Source organism: Dreissena polymorpha, chromosome 1 (genome assembly GCF_020536995.1).
Source record: "Dreissena polymorpha isolate Duluth1 chromosome 1, UMN_Dpol_1.0, whole genome shotgun sequence".
Lineage (NCBI taxonomy): Eukaryota > Metazoa > Mollusca > Bivalvia > Myida > Dreissenidae > Dreissena > Dreissena polymorpha.
The window spans coordinates 17,977,521-17,999,143 of record NC_068355.1 but is presented as its reverse complement, the minus strand read 5'-3'; the positions used below and the strand labels follow the sequence as shown (position 1 = coordinate 17,999,143).

At 35.8% G+C, this 21,623-nt stretch overlaps 1 protein-coding gene across 1 annotated transcript in view; it reads right to left on the bottom strand.

Moving 5' to 3' along the window:
- Positions 1 to 1,161: 1,161 nt before the first annotated feature.
- Positions 1,162 to 21,623, bottom strand: part of LOC127865290 (EF-hand calcium-binding domain-containing protein 5-like) — a 37,246-nt gene continuing 16,784 nt past the window's right edge. Inside the window, exons 10-21 of the mRNA XM_052405296.1 lie at positions 20,675 to 20,782; positions 19,597 to 19,790; positions 17,873 to 18,029; positions 15,513 to 15,664; positions 8,263 to 8,391; positions 7,212 to 7,384; positions 6,702 to 6,795; positions 6,172 to 6,306; positions 4,734 to 4,987; positions 4,210 to 4,460; positions 2,431 to 2,657; positions 1,162 to 1,847 (exon numbers count right to left, since the gene is read on the bottom strand). Of these exons, the coding sequence (XP_052261256.1) occupies positions 1,551 to 1,847; positions 2,431 to 2,657; positions 4,210 to 4,460; positions 4,734 to 4,987; positions 6,172 to 6,306; positions 6,702 to 6,795; positions 7,212 to 7,384; positions 8,263 to 8,391; positions 15,513 to 15,664; positions 17,873 to 18,029; positions 19,597 to 19,790; positions 20,675 to 20,782 (2,171 nt within the window). The 3' untranslated portion in view covers positions 1,162 to 1,550. The remainder of the gene's footprint in view (positions 1,848 to 2,430; positions 2,658 to 4,209; positions 4,461 to 4,733; positions 4,988 to 6,171; positions 6,307 to 6,701; positions 6,796 to 7,211; positions 7,385 to 8,262; positions 8,392 to 15,512; positions 15,665 to 17,872; positions 18,030 to 19,596; positions 19,791 to 20,674; positions 20,783 to 21,623) is intronic.

Genomic DNA, 21,623 nt, shown 5'->3' with positions numbered 1-21,623 from the left:
GTCATCTTATAAATTTACAAGCAAATAGTTGTAATAGTTGTAAATAAAATAATACAATTGATCATTATCAATAAACTTGCAATGGGTCGCTTGTATATTTTCTTTTTAAAGAAAATCTCTAATTAGCAAAAATCCACTTTTGGCAGAACGCATCGTTTCTGATAAGCCTATGCAGACTGCACAAGCTAATCTGAGACAACACTTAACCCACATGCATTAAACCCCATTTTCACAGAGCACAGCTCATATATATTTACCAATTTCTTAGTCTGGATTTTTTTTTTGCTATTTTGAATGCAATCAAAACATTCCTCTCTGAATATCGTGTTTTTGAAAATTGTTACTTTGCCAAGTTGTGAACAAATCCCTTTAAAGTCAAGTGTTGTAAAAAAGTAGTGATAAATTCAACTGAAACCACTGAGAAACTTAAACAGTGTGCAATATGCAATTTGTGTCACGGCATACTAGAAACACTGGATCTGTAGTGATCATCAGCTGAGCTTCACTTGTAGCAGGATGGTTACCCTCATACGATCAGTACATCCTTGTGGTGTTGGGACAGGGTAGTGGTGATCTATGATATCCTAAGTTTTCTTTCAGGCTTATTTCTCTCTTACTGTCCTTTTCAAATCCAGAGACATATTGAGTCTCTCTCCATGCAGCTGTCAAAAGAGCATGGATTGTGGCTTTCCGAGCTCTGCATTTGATGCCATGGTCTGTGCTAACAGTGATGGAACACCTGTGAACCCAACAGCCACCTGATGTATCCAAGACCTCTACCTTAGGTTTGCATTAGTCATCGAGGTCTTGATATATCTTGGTTGTCTCTGGTCCCAACTTGTGTTCTCTCTAGCCTTTTAACTTGTGGTACCATTAGCACAACCATTACCAAGAGCTTTGGGGACATGAACAGAAAACACCCACAACACTGTATCTTGTAAGATGGATTTTGTGGGTGATTTGATGTGTGAATTTCAGTTTTTTCCCTGAAGTCCAAACTGATCTTCCAGTCCTTGGATTCTTTAAGCTTGCTGATTGATTGATCACACTTACCCCCTTCCCAACAGAGCTAATAGCTGGGTTATGCTTTTCTTGTGTGGTCCCCTAAAGCAATACCTGGTTTCCATCTCAATGCCTATGGCAAATAAAAGTAAAATCAAGTTTTACTAGGATAATTTTAATTATCTTAAAATAAGAGGGACCAAATATTTATCACAGTACAGCTCAAAACATTTATCAACAAAAATAATATTAACAGGGAATGAAATGCATTTAGACAGAATGTAAAATAATACATATTGCCATATCACAGACTTTTTTATGATGGCCCAAGTTAACATAAAACAACCTTGTGAAACAAAATTACGTTTAAATTAAAGTATAAACAATGCAAATGAATATTATCAAACCAGCACAATTAGAATAAATTATTCTTTAGATTAAACACCATATAAGTTGTCTGTGAAGTATTCAAAACATCAAACATATAAATACGGCAACACATCCATAAAATCACAACCAATGCTAAAATATTCATGCCATTGGAAACTTCAGTCGTCTGCGTGCTCAGCAATGATAGTATCGTTGGTTTTCTCCTTATCAGCACTGCCTTTTGCCGGGGGCAGAATGTCGTCATTATTTTCTCGCATCTTGAGAGTGTGCTCTATAAGGGACAGACAGACAAACACCCAGTTGTACATGTGCTGGGCGGGCACTGAGCTGTGCTTGGCCACCTCTCCATGCGGCACGTCCTTCAGGTATCGCTCAATCTTTTCTGGGGGGATAAGATCTTGGCCGGCCGTTGGGTCATACCCAGCTATCTTCTGCAGCAGCTCATTGTTGATTTGCTGGAATGGGACCACAATAAATGAAATATGCAGTATGTCACTTCTTGGAATCTTATATGACAAATTGCTGGAAATTGGATGGAATATTATATATGTTATATAAAAGCATGTTTTACTAATATACAGAATGTTGTTTCCAGGAATGGTATATGCAAATTGGTGAAGTCATGGAAAGATGTGTTACAAATATTTGCAGTATGTGATTTTCCCAAAATGGCATATGTTGCTATGCTTGAATAAATGTGTTAATGGTACTGGAAAGTAACAAGATTGATTCATAACAATAGACATGATTAAAGGTTTTTCATTTGTCAGGGAACGGTCATTTTTTGTTGACATTGAGCAATTTATTCATCTAACCTATCAATAAATATATTTATAAATTTCCGTAAGTTTTTGCATGCCCACTGTAATGGTTAAAAACTACATTTTACATATAACTAATCTGAACGAACATTTCATCATCTTTTGCACTCATAAAAAGCAGAAAAACGACACAACTTTAACTAAAATATTGTTCAACAATAACAATTGTTAATACATTATTATACCAACATAAGACAGAAAACAATTGTTTGCTTACCCCTTTCATCTGTTGCCAATCATCATAAAGGCCCTGCTCTGTCTCCAGGAAGCTGAATATCGCAGTGACTGCCTTGAGGATGTCGTGTACAATCCTCGGAGGGTCGTTGTAGCTACGCAGCTCTGCAAAGGCCTTTGTGTCCACCTTCGTAACGTTTTCCCGGAGCTCCATTAACATGAGTCGATCAAACATTATGTCCATGCGCGTCTCCTCATCATTCTCAGCCTCTGTGACAGACACACAGAGATCCATTCATGTCATGTTCTGAGAAAATTGGGCTAAATGCATGTGCGTTAAGTGTCGTCCCAGATTAGACTGTGCAGTCCGCACAGGCTAATCAGGGACGACACTTTCCGCTTTTATGACATTTTTCGTTTAAATGAAATCTCTTCTTAGCACAAATCCAATTTTGGTGGAAAGTGTCGTCCCTGATTAGCCTGTGCGGACTGCACAGGCTAATCTGGGACGACATTTTACGCACATGCATTAAACCCAGTTTTCTCAGAACAAGGCTTATTTAATAATCAGTGCATGAATGTGGGCAGGCCGGTATATTGTTTTGCACATGTCGGTCGGTCGGTCCGTCCACCAGATGGTTTGCGGATGATAACTCAAGAACGCTTAGGCCTAGGATCATGAAACTTCATAGGTAGATTGATCTGACTGGCAGATGACCCCAATTGATTTTCAGGTTACTAGGTCAAAGGTCAAGGTCACAGTGACTCGGAAATAGTAAAATGGTTTCTGGATGATAACTCAAGAATGCCTACGCCTAGGATCATGAAACTTCATAGGTACATTGATCATGACTGGCAGATGACCCCTATTGATTTTCAGGTCACTAGGTCAAAGGTCAAGGTCACAGTGACAAAAATCTATTCACACAATGGCTGCCACTACAACTGACAGCCCATATGGGGGGCATGCATGTTTTACAAACAGCCCTTGTTTATTTTGACACTGCATCATTCATTCCTTTTTAATAGAGAAAGAGAAAAACCTTGCCATCACAAATGAGATTCATTCAACATATCCTCTAGCATACTCTAATTTAGAATACCGGTAATATTTGATTGATCAAATTGAGGCATTTACGATGTATATGTTATCTTGTTTCATGAAAGCAAAACTGACTTCCTTGTGCGCACAATGGACACAATATGTAAAAGTTAACCCAGAATCGCTGTATTTATGTTGAAGGTGACCTTCCAGATCAGCCAGTTATAATGCAAAACAACACTTTCCACTTTTGTGATTTTTTTTTTTACATGGTTCAACGTTAGTTGAAAAGTGAAATTTTAGATTAACCAGTAAAAATGTACTGAAAGATCCAATCAACAATTTTACGAAACATGTTTCAAGCCCTCATTTTCCACAACCACCCCTATGTTTTCCTCACTACCAGCCACAACCACCCTCATGTTTCCCTCACAACCAACCTTATGTTTCCCTCACTACCAGCACAACCACCCTCATGTTTCCCTCACTACCAGGCTGGCAAGCTTAGTTGGCAGAGCACTGGACAACAAATCAAAGCATTGTGGGTTCCATTCCGGGCCAGACCAGATAACTTGCAGTGGTTGTGATAACAATATTACTACTGCCATTCCACTGCATGCCACCTCTGTTTTAAGTAAAGCAGTTTTTAATCATGGCATATTTATGTGAGTTTAGTACTGGAAAACCTGCTTACCCAGGAAAAAGTGGGAGCAGTGATATGACTGAAAAACTTTAAATAAAATTAGAAAACTCTAAATCAACAAACCAAACTAGTCATACCAAGGACAACATTCTTGTCCTCTCCAGCCATCTCTTTGGTGATCTCCTTGTGTGCAAGTTGCAGCAGCCGCAACATGCGTTGCACCTCACGGTTCTCATGGCCAGGCAACTGCTTCAGCTCACCGATGCTGATGTCAAGCAGGGCAGTTGCCCGCCCCTGGTCATCTCTCAGCGGGAAGGCCAGGTGGCGCTCTCCGTACGCATCAGCTGACACAGTCTCAGAGTTGTCTACAGCCTTGAATAAGTAGTCTCTGCAAGGCATTGTTGACCATTGTTTTAATGTGATTGGATGACACAAATCATACAAATAATTGTTTTAGGGCATTAAAAAAACAACTAGTTTCTTAATTTTCAAAAAAATAACAGATGTCAAATCAAAGTACTAATTTATGATTTGGTTACAGCATATTAACCCTTTTCAACAGCAAAAAAAGTTAACAGGAAATGATAAAACTACGCAAAAAAATTTAAACAGATGCAACTTATTGTCTAGAAAATACCACTTTTGTCGATACACCCCATACCTGAAAAGGTTGTCTTTCCTCTCGAGCCTGGGTGGCTGCTGGATGTTCTGTATGCTGCCCTTCCTGTCAGTGACCATCATCTTGCGCAGTACGAAGTCCTTGCCGTCCTCCCCAGGCTCCACGATGTACACAATGACCTCCTTCACGTGCGGGCTGCGCCGGTGGATCCAGGACACAGCGCTCTCAGTTATACGCAGCAGTTTCTTACGCAGGTCAATGGAGTGGTACGCTATGCTGAATGCTTTGGCAACACCCTGGTAAAAAACAATATAATTACATGTATACTATTTCACCATACTATGACTTCTTGAGTGTAATTTTTCCGGTGGATCCAGGACACAGCGCTCTCAGTTATACGCAGCAGTTTCTTGCGCAGGTCAATGGAGTGCAACGCTATGCTGTGTGCTTTGGCAACTGCCTGGTAAAAAACAATATACTTACATGTATACTATTTCTCCATACTATGACTTCTTGAGTTTAATTTTTACTTGATGCTGAAAATTGAACTTATATCAACAGAATTGCTGTGCTGAAATGCTTGGCAACATCTTTTTTAAAAATACATGTACAGATCCATTGAGTTTAAATATATGTACAGATCCCGTGAGTTTAAATACATGTACAGATATCATGAGTTTACATACATGTACAGATCTCATGAGTTTAAATATATGCACAGATCCCATAAGTTTAAATACATGCACAGATCCCTCGAGTTTAAATACATGTACAGAATCCATGAGTTTAAATACAGTTACATATCTCATGGGTTTAAATATATGTACAGATCCCATGAGTTTAAATACATGTACAGATCTCATGAGTTTAAACATATGTACACATCCTGTGAATTAAAATACATGTACAAATCCAATGAGTTTAAATACATGTACAGATCCCATGAGTTTAAATACATGTACAGATCCCATGGGTTTAAATAAATGTACAGATTCCATGAGTTTAAATACAAGCAAACATGCCATGAGTTTAAATACATGTACAGATCCCATGAGTTTAAATACATGTACAGATCCCATGAGTTTGAAAACATGTACAGATCTCATGAGTTTAAATAAATGTTGAGATATCATAAATTTTAATACATGTAAAGATGCCATGATATTCCAAATGTCATTCAAGCTGTGCTGAAAATGGAACCAAATCAAATGGTGCGCTATGCTGAAGGTTTTGGCAACATCCTATACTTATTCATTTAGAAGAATTGTTCCTATATTTAACAAGGATAATTTTGAGTTTAAACGGAAAAAATAAAACTATTTTGCAAGCAATACAATCATTTACATTTTTATTTACAAATGCTTATTAAATGAGAAAAAGCAAATACTTGGACAGTCATTTTGTAGAAATTAAACTTTCTCATCCTGGCTAACACTCAGTAGATCAGAAATTTATGAATTATTATCAAACAGAAATTTACCTGGAAAAACTGTATTTCATGAGTGATGAAGATACTCTTGGTGTGACTGTCGTTGAGCGTGTCAATACCCAGGAGTCCAAACACACGCTTCCTGCGGTCCTTCAGCGGTATCACAATGAACGAGCCCTCACGCTCCTGGTGATAGACAATGATATCAGTATCAGAGTTGTAGACCTCATACGAAATTGAAACACAACAATTGTGAAATTATTTTAAGTAAACTTATCCAAACAGTTGCTAATATTCTAAAATATTCTTAAAAACCTTTATTTTAAGTATTATTATCTAAATTAGAAAACTAAGTACAATATGCTTATACTAACCATTATTATTTAATACATTTCAATAGTTTTACTTGTTCACTTTGTAGAATAACTATTAAAAACGTGTAGCAAGACTCAAGTTGTATTTTTCAGCAAAATATATGATTGAAATTATTATTTGATTCAATAAAGCGACTTGATTCCTTAATATATTGAAATCTCTATAATAAAGATCTATAGCTGGGCACATATAGAAGTTTTCCTTACATCTGGCTTCCTATATGGATTCCAGAACATAATGTTTCCATGGTTGGCAACTCGGGGAACATGGATTGGTTTACCACTCTCTATGGCGGAGAAACTGAAAAAGCACCAAAAAAACATTTTACATGACTTCATTGCATGGGTTGTGAATATTTTTTTATGGGCCCTTTATAGTACAATGAAATAAATGTATTATCATGAATGCAAATACACTGAACATCCAATCCTCTACTTGTTATTGTAGTTGAACGACAATAACATTTTTTCTTCTAAAATACAATGTTCCACCACAGAAACTACATTTTGATAAATACATTTATAAATACTGGTGATTTTCAAATACATTTTCAGTAACCAAAGTTCAATCAATAAAGGCTTGGAATGATATTGGTCATTTTTGCAGAAGATCATTATCTGTATTATCTGTACAAACAAGAACAACAAAACATACATGGTACTATTTTCTGCTTTAATAGTAACTTCCAGGTTTAGTAAGATACTAAATGGGGCCACCTGATGCCTTTCATATCCTTGTAGAGTATTTTGCCAAGCACAAAGTCAGCGTCCTCTGTGGTTGCAGCCACGTATCTCAGCATCACATCCCCTCTCTCACGGGCCACATTGTTACGCTCCAACATTGATATGTTCGCCGCAATGTTCTTGCCTCCACCATGCGCCTCAGCGTCCTAGAAAATGTTAAGGGAAAAGTTTATGAGGACTGATGATATATATATATATATATATATATATATATATATATATATATATATATATATATATATATATATATATATATATATCTATATGAAATACTGTATATAAATCAACATCATATGAAGTTTAATTCAATATTTTTCTAACCATACAAGAGAACTTTTGCAATCTCATTCAATAACGCAGAGCAGCCACAGTTATGCCATAAATGCGTTGCTCAACTTTGATTGGGAAACCACACATTGGATTCCAGTTTTAGGAGCGAGTCTCCTTCAAACACATTCCAGTAACGATATATGTTCAGATACAGAAAAGACAGAAAATGTTAATAGTTTTGCTATAACATTTGTTCATAATCAAGTCATTTACTATAATTCCAACAAAAAATACTTAAAACTTAGATTTGTAAAATGTTATTTCAATAGATTCTTTTAATATTGTCTGAATTTTGTATCATTATTTAAAAAAAAACTACATAATTAATCAATACACTCTTGGGCGAACATTTTTATCTTTTACCAAAAACAACTGTATTATATCCTGTTCAATCCTGCTTGCCAATCCAATCCAGTCATCAAACTCTGAGTTAAAATATTGATCGTAACTCTTTCAGTGCTTGAACCGAATTTTGAAGACCTTTGCAAACAGTTTGGATCCAGATGAGAGGCCACAGAACGTGGCGTCTCATCAGGATCCAAACTGTTTGCTATTCTGATAGAATTCTGTGAAAAAAATAAAAGAAAATGCTAATTAAAGAAATTCAGCAGACAACATTTTAGCAGATGACAAATTTCCCAGCATGCAAAGGGTTAAATAAATTACATAATTTCGATGTACTGCTAGTACTGACCTTGTAAAGAGCCTGGAAGACGGCCTTGTACACAGGTTCTATGGAGGCTCCCCCTGTGTCTGCCGCCGTTATGATCTGCTGCAGCCACTTCTTGCGAGCCTCACCTCGAATTCGCTCTGCATACGTACGCTATGTAAACAGGGGAGAGAAACGTGAAATAGGGGAGATAACTGTAGTACATCTACCAATATACGCTTTAAATTCATGGTTTGCTACACTGTGATTGATACCCATACTAATTGCCTTACAAATCATGGTGGTATCCAAAACATTGTTAATGGCCTTTATTAAAAGAACAAAGACAGTTTTGGTGTAGAAAAATTACAATTAATGAAGTATATACTTGATGGCTAGACCTTCTTTAGCACTGACAGTAAAGAGGTTGAACTACTGAGAACTGGTTACATTGTGTATATAAATTCATGGAAGGTATTCAATGTAAATGCTTAACTGAATACATGTGCAAAATTGTGTAATGGGTAATGGTTTTGTATTGCTTACATCATTATACCTGCCAGAATGAACAAAACAATGCAATATATACAGCGCCCTCCTTACATTCAGTTATTTAGTTAATTTTAGGGATGCAAAATGTTAACCAGTTATTTTTTTTTATAACCTCTTGCATCCCTAGTATATCTGAAATACTCACTTCAACTGAACTATTTCCAAAGACCCCAGTCCACAGACAATTTATTATATACCTACAAATTATCACACTGAAATACTGGTGTATTTTTGGTACCACATACAGAAGACCTGATCTTGTATCTAAAAGTACGACAACAGTTTCTGAATCAAACAGCTGTTAAAAAAACATACATCTGAATTCTGTCATGAATGTACACATCACAAGGCCATTATGATAGCATTTAAATATTTGCGTAGTTAAAGATAATATTATGTCTATGTTCAGAATGCATTTATCATTTGCTGTGTAGGTTGTAGTATACTTATAAAGCTGTGTTTTTGTATCTTAAGAAGGTACATGTATATAATATATGGAATATTTCATAGCTGTGGTATTCGAATTGTGTGTATTGCACTGGTTAATTAGTGACATTGTACATGTATGACACTTGTCGTGCCCACTCTTGAAATACATCAACCAATAAACTTGTGCAAAACAACCAATCATATACCACAACAGACATGTAATGATATCTATGTATTTGAAAAAGGTAGCAATAAAAGTTTTAATGAACATACATGTATATGTATGACATTTAATTTCACTTAGAACTATTGCATTTATAAGAAATACAATTCAATATTATTATTAACATTTTATTTTACTGAAGAATTAGCACCTTCATCTGTCACTTGTTCATAGGCTACAGCGTAAAAAGTTCCCAAATTGTAAGTATTTTACCAATGAAAAGTGTGCTTTTTCTATTTTCTCAGTAAAATCTCAATTACAAATCATTTCAGCAAATGTTAATTATTTTTTATTTATATTAATGGGCTGGTGCTTTAAACTCAATTAAGTTTTAAATACTGTAAATAGTGGAACAAGCTACTTTACAATCACGCTTAAATTGCACATATATTATCTTCATAACATGCTGTTAAATGTTATAAAAACAATATTAGACATGCTAGAATCATTAGTCAAAATAGAAAAATCAATGATCACAAAAATCAATAACTATATACAATTGCCATTAAATGGTTATTGATCAAAACATATTCTTTCATATAATCGAAAATACAAAAAATTAAAAAGTGGGTCCTTAACAACATGTTTAAAACTGATGACAAAAATTTGGGTAAAATGGCAAAGCTTTTTCTAATGCGTATCCAAAAATTTGACAAACTAACTTAGCACTCTCAGACAGATCTCCTATCCAAAAAGAAGAAATTTAGCCTATAAAAAACGACTTCAAAGTGGAAACTGGAAACATAGTTCTCTTTTAAAATCCCAAATATTTATCAAATTACATTTATGTTAAAATGCAGACAAGGTACATTTAACATTATTGTTACTTATTGGTCATAAAGACATTGTTCTGCAATCAGATATGTCCCTTTTAATTCATGCTTTCATCAATGTGATTGAAATCTCAGGAATAAATCACTCTAAATTGATTGTTATTGACCAATAAACAATGACTTATAAGAAATAATAACTTATCAAAATTTCATATTAAAAAAGTCATGTTTGAAATGTCGCAACTGCACACATAACTTTTGGCAAAACCACACATTCAACAACAGTTCTATATATCATAATAAAACCACAGTCACGCTCACTTGCAATATGTTACTATTGTTCTTGCTCTGTAACATGAAAAGCAACAAACAATTGTAGAATCAATACATAAGGTAGCAGCATTTTGACACATGTTATTTAACACATAACTCACAAATGAACGAAGACTTTATTAAGCATTAAAGTAACATAAATACTCAAAATCAACGATTATTTTGTACAATATTTTGAAAAATTAAGATAACACATAAAAACAAACAAATGTTCCTTATAGCAAAAGCCACAATTTTAACGCTAGATGTGATTTGGTATCATAGATTTAACGCAATACAAAATGCTCGTTTTTATTTTTGTGTCACAATATATTCCATGTGAATTATCGACTACCATATCCAAACAAATACGAGTGGATGTGAAAAAGGGCTTCAGGCAGTGTCGGAAGAACAACGTATTCATGAGTACTACCTTGTGCCTCAGAAGCTGCCCGAAGCCAATCTTGTGTTTGCTCGTAAATGTTTGGATATCCTAGCCGGAAATTCACACGGAATATACAATAAAATAAAAGCAAGAATTTTGTATTGCCTAAAATCTTTGTTACCATTAAACACATCTAGCGTTAAAAGTTTGGCTCAAAATAGTGTACGAAATATTCGTTGATTTTGAGTGTAAATGGGCTTTTAAGTGAACCTAGTCTTGCCCCCCGAAAATGTTTATGTTTTGAAAATAATTAATTGTTAGTCAAGAAAATATTTAAAGTCTCATTAATGCCTCCAAACATATAAAAGATTTAAAACATACATATTGAAACCTTTAATTTTGACCCCATCCCGTCTAAGTCCAATTTAAACCAAATTCAATGTGGTATATATATATAAAAGAAAAAAAACATCTATACCGATTTCGTCTCAACTACAAACTACAAATAAGGCATACCAGTTCAGTCTTCCATGAAATATTTATGCCAACACCAGCATCCAAAAACATATACAAGTAAAACATGAGGACATTTCTGAACAACCGTTTCTTTAATGTCTTTTGGACACATTTAGTACACATTTCTAAAGCGAGCCAATATTTTCACACCAACAGATGACTTACGGAGGCTATGTCAGTTGCTTGCTATAAAATTAAACTCCCTGTAAAACTACATGCCTATCATACATACCATTGTATGATCAATTGTGTCGCGTTCTGAGAAAACTGGGCATAATTCATGTGCGTAAAGTGTCATCCAAAGTTAGCCTGTGCAGTCCTCCCAGGCTAATCAGGGATGACACTTTATGCCTCAATTGGCTGTTTGCTAAGAAGAGACTTCATTTTCACGAAAAATGCCATAAAAGCGGAAAGTGTTGTCCCTAATGAGTCTGTGCACAGGCTAATCTGGGAAGACACTTTATGCACATGCATTATGCCCAGTTTTCTCAGAACATGCCTCAATTAATGTGCAAACGATGGACCCTATAGCTTGTTTACTTATTTATTCATCATGCAGTTACCAGCGATCAGGGGCATGCATTTTTATTATAAAAATTAAGTTTAGTAAATGCTGTTAACATTGATTATATATTTTCAGTGCCAAATTTTCTTTATTACTGAGACTACAACAATGTTAAAAGCATTGATAACATTCCAAGCTAACAGTAAATATAATAATTAATTGGTTATAACCCCCTATGCTCTTTTTTAAGGATATCCAGTAAGCATAAGCTTAATAAGTATAAAGTATGAATTAAACTGTTACGTAATTACTATTGTTGAGTATTTTGCTGTGACACGTCATATAATATTTATACAACCTCATCAGGGCACTGTAATATACAGTTTACAAATCACAACAAACTTCAGCTGATCATGAACCTTTCACAACCATATATTCAAATTCTAAAGAGTTGTAAAACTTTGAAATAAAATACCTAGCATCCCATAAACATAATTCTAAAAAGTATACTACCAAATACTGTTAAAGTAACCAAAAGAGAGAGATGATTACAGTTAACAAATAAACCTGCTACTACAGTAGATTTTTATACCAAATTGATTATTTTATAATTTTCAGTCCCATACCTCATATAACTGTATGGATATTAAATAAAAAGTATGTACCTCTTCACCTTGCAGAATTTCCTTTTAAGACAAATATACACATTTATTATAGAAAGAAAACAAGAGGGCTCAGAATGCTGTAAGGCATTCATTTTGGTTAATGGTATTATAATTTTCAAATAATGGTAGTAAATAATATGTTTGTTATTTACATATGTTAACACCGTCCTTCATACGTCATTGAAATACTTATTTTACCATGTTGTCATGTTTTTTGTGTCTTGTTCTGAGAAAACTGGGCTTAATTCATGTGCGTAGTGTCGTCCCAGATAAGCCTGTTCAGTCCGCACAGGCTAATCAGGGACAACACTTTCCGCTTTTATGGTATTTTTAGAATCAAGGAAGTCCCTCCTAACCGAAAATCAAGTTTAGGCGGAAAGTGTCGTCCCTGATTAGCCTGTGTGGACTGCACAGGCTAATCTGGGACCTCACTTTACACACATGAATTAAGCCCAGTTTTCTCAGAACAAGACACATATGATCGTAAATGTGTCCATAAAAAGGTTCAGAAAGTGTTTCTTTATCTTTATCTACTGACCCAGAATTAAAAAAAAATCAAGTTATGACACTGTTTATAAATATTTACATGCCAAGCCTAATGTAGACAAATGATGACCTGCTGCTTACAAAAGGTGATCACAATAGCTCATCATTACCACTTTGTGATATTAAAATTGATATTTCACTGTTTTAAAACAGTAAAAAAAACATTTAAGTTGGAAGATCATTACTTTTATTATTATAATTATACAGTAAATTAAAAAGACAGTCAATTATATGTGCCTTTTCACAAAACTTATACTAATAAAACACATACCAAGCTTCTACTACAATTTTTAAACATGTTCTATGTGAACTCAAATTTATGTGCAGACTTCAAGTCCTAGATACAAACTATCTATTACAAGTGAAAAAAGTACACTTCCACAAATGAGTGATAAACATAAATAATGGCATTTCTAAAAATGTCATACAGTGCCCATTTATCCACAAAATCAACTAAAGTATTACTACTAAAATAATCACATGTTTTATAGGTATTCAGCAATAACATAATATTTAATGATGCACAAGGTGCACAAGTGGTGTACTGAAACCAACTGATATGTTATTGCACAACATTTATTTAAAGCATATTCTATTATGCATATTCTATTATAAACTAAAAAGGTGCAACCCAGTAACTACTTTGGAAATTGGTGCAGAACTTACAGGTTTTGTTCTCTAATAGATGCAGATAATTTTATTATTAATTTTGGGGGGAGCATATAGTCGCCGCTTCGTCTGTCCGTCCGTCCCTGCGTCCGTGTGTCTGTCCGTGCACAATTTTTGTCCGGGCTATTTCTCAGCAAATAATGACCGGAATTCAATGAAACTTTATGGGAAGCTTCACTACCAAGAGGAGGTGTGCATATTATCAGCGGGTTCTGGTTGGATGATTTTTCACAGAGTAATGACCCTTTGAAATTTTCCATTAACTGTAAATATAGTGCAATTCTTGTCCAGGCTATTTCTCAGCAACTAATGACCGGAATTCAATGAAACTTTATGGGAAGCTTCACTACCAAAAGGAGTTGTGCATATTATCAGCGGGTTGTGGTCGGATTATTTTTCACAGAGTTATGGCCCTTTGAAATTTTCCATTAACTGTACATATAGTGCAATTCTAGTCCGGGCTAATTCTCTGCAACTAATGACCGGAATTCAATGAAACTTTATGAGAAGCTTCACTACCAAGAGGAGATGTGCATATTATCAGCAGGGTCTGATCGGATGATTTTTCACAGAGTTATGGCCCTTTGAAATTTTCCATTAATTGTACATATAGTGCAATTCTTGTCCGGGCTATTTCTCAGCAACTAATGACCGGAATTCAATGAAACTTTATGGAAAGCTTCACTACCAAGAGGAGATGTGCATATTATCATCATCATCATCATCATCATCATCATCATCATCATCATCATCATCATCATCATCATCTTTTCTTCATAGCCATCATTATCTTATAGAAGAGTAATAAGAGGAAGCTGTTAACACAATTGACTTTAATGATTTTTAAAGGATTTTACAAGTGAAAACTGTAGTAGGATTTTATCAGTGATAGCTGTAGAGCCTAGAGAAGGTCACCAATGCAATACAACATCACAACTCCTAATAAGGTTTTATACTAAAGGGTACTTAATCCTCTGAACTTTTTGTCAAATTGTATTTAACTCTCACGTTGGAAGGGTATTGGAGATATCTCCCCATTGGAGCAAAAAGGTAACATATGCCTTCTAATTTTAATGTCAAATGGAACCTTTTTGCACCAAGGGGCCGATATGTAAAGGTTATTTACTGAGCATCAGTTCCGCACATCAAAAGGATAATTCTCACTAAAAGTACTCTAATTATTTTGTCTATGATAACTAGATATCCATAATTCATTGGGACCTGTAATTACCTACAAATTAAAGACTGAATAATAAAGACTAACCTAAGGCTCAAGAACAATACTTGAGCATTGAGAGCTGGTTATAAGTGATCAATTGAGCCTTGTTCTGAGAAAACTTAGCTTAAATCATGTGCGTAAAGTGTCATCCCAGATTAGCCTGTGCAATCCCGCACAGGCTAATCAGGGACGACACATTCTGCTTTTAATATATTATTAGTTTCAAGGATGTCCCTCCTTACCGAAAATCAAGTTTATGCGGAAAGTGTCGTCCCTGATTAGCCTGTGCGGACTGCACAGGCTAATATGGGATGACCCTTTACGCTCATGCATTAAGCCCAGTTTTCTCAGAACAAGGCTCAATTCAAGATTGAAGTCCTCTTTGCACATACCTGTTACAATACTATTTTTTAAGTCATTAGTCTTAGAAACGTTGGTAAATATGGGCCCTGAACTTAACACAAAGCATTTGTCTATGACTACTATGCGGGTAGTACATACCTCCACTGAAGTGCTAAGAAACTCAACAAAATATTCGAAGGCGTCTGCTCCTGGCATCTGGTCCGTTACTAAGGTTACAAAGGTACGGAACTCTCGTCTGCTCAGCCTGCTGTCTGGTTGGTGCTTTGCTTTCTTCTTCATCTCAGCCTTGGCTGTAACATGATGCAATAAAAATCAAGAGCTGTCATCATCAAATTACCTATGGCCTAAGAAGGCCCTTTCCGTTTGGTAACCTTCAACATACAATGAATCTTGTAAATAACTCTGAATACAAATGGTAATCCAAATTGCAGCTCAGATTGGTTAAAAGCTTTGAAAATGTAAACTAGAATTACTAAGAAAACAAGAGCACAGCATAACGGGTTCCACGCTCGGCTGCGAAAGATTGTCAGATTTTTTTTTTTGATTTTTTTTTAAGAGGTCACAGTGACCTTGACCTTTGACCTAGTGACCCAACAAGAGATGTGTTTGTCAGAATTGAAATAAGATCTCTATTTATCGTTTGGAAGGTATAGAAAACATCTCCCTTTAAAGGTTATTACTTCCCTTGAATTTTGTCCAAATCCACCAGGGGGGTGGGGGGGGTCTCACAGTCAATTATGACCATGTCAAATATCACTGACAACCAAGGCCTGTGGTTTAAAAGAGATCATAGCCAGAGTTGATCAAGTATCTGTGGACATAAGTCCACAGGTATGTAATGAACATCAAAGAAAATATAATTATATCATTAAAAAAAACTTTGACAAATCAATCATTTGAGTTATAAATAATGAAAATAATAAATCTGTACAGTAACTGTGAAAAGAACTTCAATTCTTGGTAAGGAAATATATAATATGAGATTTCTAATTATATAAATTACTTCCATTGAAAATAATTGTCTGTTAACAAATCTCTATATTTAGTAGCAAATAACTAAAAGCCAGTACCATGACTGTAGATTCACCACTCAAAATGTGCAGCTACATGAGATAAACATGCATGCCAAATATATAAAGTGGCTACACATGTATATTCAATATTTAATAATTTTCTCCCTTTTTAAAGCTTATTACTTCCCTTAAATCTGTATTTTTTACCATAGACCGTAAAGGATGACCTTGACCTTTTACCACAATGTGTTTGTCAGAAACACAATGCCGCCTACTGCGCAGCTTTGATTTATTTAACAAAAATATATACGTGGGCAGGTCAGATAACTATGTCCATTAAAAGCTTATTACTTCCCTTGACTTTGTTTTTTCGACCCTAGGCCTTGAAGGTGGCGTCTCATCTGGATCCAAGATGTTCATCTTGAAATTCTACCACTCAAAATGTGCAGCTCCATGAGATACACATGCATGCCAAATATCAAGGTGCTATCTTTAATATTTAAAAAGTTATGGTCAATGTTAAGGTTTTAGCACGACCCCTACGGCGGACGGCGGACGACAAACTGGCTATGACAATAGCTCGGGTTTTCTCCGAAAAACAGCTTCGCTAAAAATGTTGAGGCATAGAAAAAACAACGAGAGCATCGCATGATGGGTGCCACGCTCGGCTACGGGTGGAGTTTTGAATAAATGAAAGCTTGTCAGATTTTTTTTTTTAAAGGTCACAGTGACCTTGACCTTTGACCTAGTGACCCAAAAAAGGGGTGTGGCATGTAGAACTCATCAAGGTGGATCTACATATGAAGTTTCAAAGTTGTAAGGAGAAGCAATTTGATTTTAGAGCCAATGTTCAAAACCTTAACAAAATGTTAAGGTTTTAGTATGACGCGGATGGCGGACGTCGGACGATACGACGAGCTGGCTATGACAATACCTCAGGTTTTCTCTGAAAACGCCGAGCTGAAAACAAGACCTAGTATTTTAGGCTGCTCTCCCTAGTAGTCACATTTTAAGATATGATGTATGAAAGTAAATTCATGGATTCAAGCTATGGACTTGATCCAAATACATCAGTCTTGGCAGAACAGACAAATCACATCTATTCAATAATTATACTGGAGCATTGTCACAAATCGGACTAATATCTCTGCATCACTTTGTCAGCTATGTTTGAGTGTAACTGACACAAAAATATGCTGACCACAGGTCATGAAATAAATAAATTTGGGCATTCCTTATAATTGTGATGATATATTTGAAGGGCCAATATAACTGCTGGCAAAAAGTGGGATTAGTTCAAACTTAAAACAAATAACATTTTTTTGTGGATTGCCAAACAGAGGGACCTTCCAAGTGCCCATCAATGTATCTCCAATATACCCATTCCCAAACTTCATTTGTGCTGTATGATAATAATAATAATATAATTATAACTTACGTCTTTCTTTAAATATATTGATTCTATGTGTTACCCAGTCTACTCACCCTTGTCAATAGACTGTGCCTCCTGTCCATCTTTGTACTTGAGCATGACGGTCTCCACCTCGTCCTGGTCCAGGTAGCCAGAGCCGTCATTGTCCCAGCGGTCAAACAGCTGGTCAAGCAGCATCTTCCTGCGCGACGACATCGCCTCCTTGCGCGCCTGGACACAGACACTCATGTGATACAACTTGCCCACAAATAAACTCAACCAATGGCAAACTTACTGTTTTTTACTGTGATTATTTTTATGAATCCTTCCTGTAAGTTGCTCAGTTTCTTATCCTCAGCTTGAATATTGAACATGAAAACTTACCATAATAGTGTTAACAAAATATCACAATCTTTCCTAATTTAATGGAAGAGTAAAAGATTTCATTCTTTTTTTAAAATGCTTTCCCTACCTGTTTTACATTGGTATATTTAATACTTTTTCAAGAGAAACAAATATGTTGAAGTGCAAAAGATTCTAAAACAAGGGAGAAAATTGTCACAAAACCAGGTTTTCAATGTGAAAAAAGTCTGATAAAGAGAGACAACTCAAACTGAACCGATTGTTTACAATTAACCCCCTTAGTTAAAAAAAATATATTTTTAGTCATGGCGACCTTTACCTTGGAGATATTGACGTAATTCTTTCTTGCCACACTCTGTCCCATGATGGTGAACAAATGTGCCAAATGATTTTAAAATCTCACAATGAATAACATAGTTATGGCCTGGACAAGCTCATTTATGGCCATTTTTTACCTTTGAACTCGAAGTGTGATCTTGACCTTGGAGATATCGACGTAATTCTTTCGCCCGACACACCGTCTTATGGTGGTGAACAAATATGCCAAATGATTTTAAAATCTCACAATGAACGACAAAGTGACGGCCTGGACAAGCTTGTTACGCCCGCCAACCCGCCAGCCCGCGGACATTCGCCAATCTAATAACCATTTTTTTCCTTCGGAAAACCTGGTTAAAAAACACCATTACACAGGTGGTATTGTCATCTTAACTTATTCTCTAGCAATACTACATACATTTTTAATTGCTTGGAACGTATGTGAGCTTGTTTTCTTTGCCTCATAATTATACACAATTTCCAGTAAGCTTGACTTCATATAGCCCTAGGCTTCTATACTTTTAACCATTTGTGTCACCTATTTCCCCTAATATTTAATTTCATCAATCTCTCCACCTAATTGCACCCATTCTCCACAACTCCGTACACCTAACGTCATGAAAGGTTCCAATCTTAACACCTACCGTCATGAGACGTTCCATGTTCTACATCTACCTTAATAAGAAGTTTCATTTTCCACACCCCACATGCCTACCTTCATACGTCAATCCATTATCCACACGTACCTTCATGAGTCATTCCATATCCACATGTGCCTTCATGAGAAGTTCCATTATCCACATGTACCTTCATGAGTCGTTCCATTATACACATCTACCATCATGAGACGTTCCATTATCCATGCCTACCTTCATGAGAAGTTCCATTATCCACAACTTCCATCATGAGAAATTCCATTATCCACACCTATCGTCATAAGACATTCCATTATCCACACCTACCATCATGAGATGTTCCATTATTCACACCTTCCTTCATGAGACGTTCCATTATCCACACCTATCTTCATAAGACGTTCCATAATCCAAACCTACCTTCACGAGTCTTTCCATTATCCACACCTTCCTTCATGAGACATTCCATTATCCACACCTACCTTCATGAGACGTTCCATTTTCTCTTCCTCTGTCTCCTGGTATTCTGACTTGATGAACTTCATGAGGCGCTCAAAGCTGCCCACTGTGGGCTCCTCGCCCAGGAATGTCTCTGTCATCTGAACAAACTGTGACACGTTCAGTGACGCCTCATCAAACGCAGACATCTGGGTTGCGTGGCTGATGTTTGTCATAGCTGGAATTATTGTTATGAGTGACATTAGAAGAGAAATCTTATACCTTGTTCTTGTAAGTTAAGTGCATTTAAAGCTTAATGATTATTGAGAAAGTCTTGAGGTCATTTCTTGGGATAAACCAGTACTTGTGGTAGTTGGAGAGATCTTGAGGATGGTTTCTGAGTGGAGATTGAACCCTGGACATACTGGATGCCAATTGCACGGTGGACACAATATCCTGTCTACTCAGTTAACCCTTTGCATGCTGGGAAATTTGTCATCTGCTAAAATGTCGTCTGCTGAATTTCTAAAATTGGCAATTGCTTCGATTTTTTTATTTTTTTCAAAGAATACTATCAGACTAGCAAACAGTTTGGAACCTGATGAGACGCCACATTCTGTGGCGTCTCATCTGGATCCAAACTGTTTGCAAAGACCATCAAAATTCGGTTCCTGCACTGAAAGAGTTAAAGCTCAAACAAATAATGCTGCTGGTGTACAAATGTTGAAACAAGTAAAGTCAAACCAGGCCTTGAAGTATTTGTTTTATAAATTGTTTCACTCATTGTATATAAATTGTAATTGCCTATTGTCTGCAAATGTTAGGTAAGAATATTTTATAATTGTCTGCTACAGTTACATGTCAAAATGTTTTTCACAGTGAAAAGCAAGCCATAGTGAAAACTTATTGCTAAACATAGAAAATTATTCATATTTAAGGTAATTATATCAAATACATTATATACTCTTTACTATGCAATGTTTTACCTAATGACTTGTCAGTTTTATTGAATAAAGATTCTGCATTTTGAGTTATAACATAAACATTAAACCACTACTAACATTACATAGAATAACATATTTAATTAATAAAACACAAGGATGCCTTGAATACAAATCCTACCAGTCTTTTCGCGTTCGAAGTGTGTGCCTATTGCAAATGAAACGGCTTGGTGTGTGGCAGTGGCGGGAGTCTTTGGCTTGTTCATAAGGTCCTTAGTCAGAGCTACATCTACACAAATAATATAATAAGTCAGTGAGTCGGCATGAAATAATAATTCACATTTTCTTAATCAAAGCTAGGCTTTTATTAGGTTTTTGAAGATCAGAACATTCATTATGTGTACATATTTTAATCAATGCAAGAACTTAGGCCAGACACCCCTTGGGTTATGTTACTTTGAAATTTGTATTTAAGTATATTAAACAAGAGATGTATTCGTCAGAAACACAATGCCCCCAATTGCGCCGCTTTTAAATTATTTTATTTTTTTTTGACCTTTGACCTTGAAGGATGACCTTGACCTTGAACTTCCACCACTCAAAATGTGCAGCTTCATGAGAACGCCGCTTTGAAATAAATTATTATTTTTTTTTTTTACCTTTGACCTTGAAGGATGACCTTGACCTTGAACTTCCACCACTCAAAATGTGCAGCTTCATGAGAACGCCGCTTTGATTTTTTTTTCGACCTTTGACCTTGAAGGATGACCTTGACCTTGAACTTCCACCACTCAAAATGTGCAGCTTCATGAGATACACATGCATGCCAAATATCAAGTTGCTATCTTCAATATTGAGAAAGTTATGGCCAATGTTAAAATTTTTGGACGGACAGACGCCATATATTTGACCTTGAAGGATGACTTTAAACTTCACCGTTCACCACTCAAAATTTTCAGCTCCATGAGATACACATGCATGCCAAATATCAAGTTGCTAACTTCAATAGTGAAAAAGTTATAGCCAAAGTTTTTGGACGGACGGACAGACGCCATATATTAGACATTTGACCTTGAAGGATGACCTTCACCTTCACCTTTTACCACTCAAAATGTGCAGCTCCGTGAGAT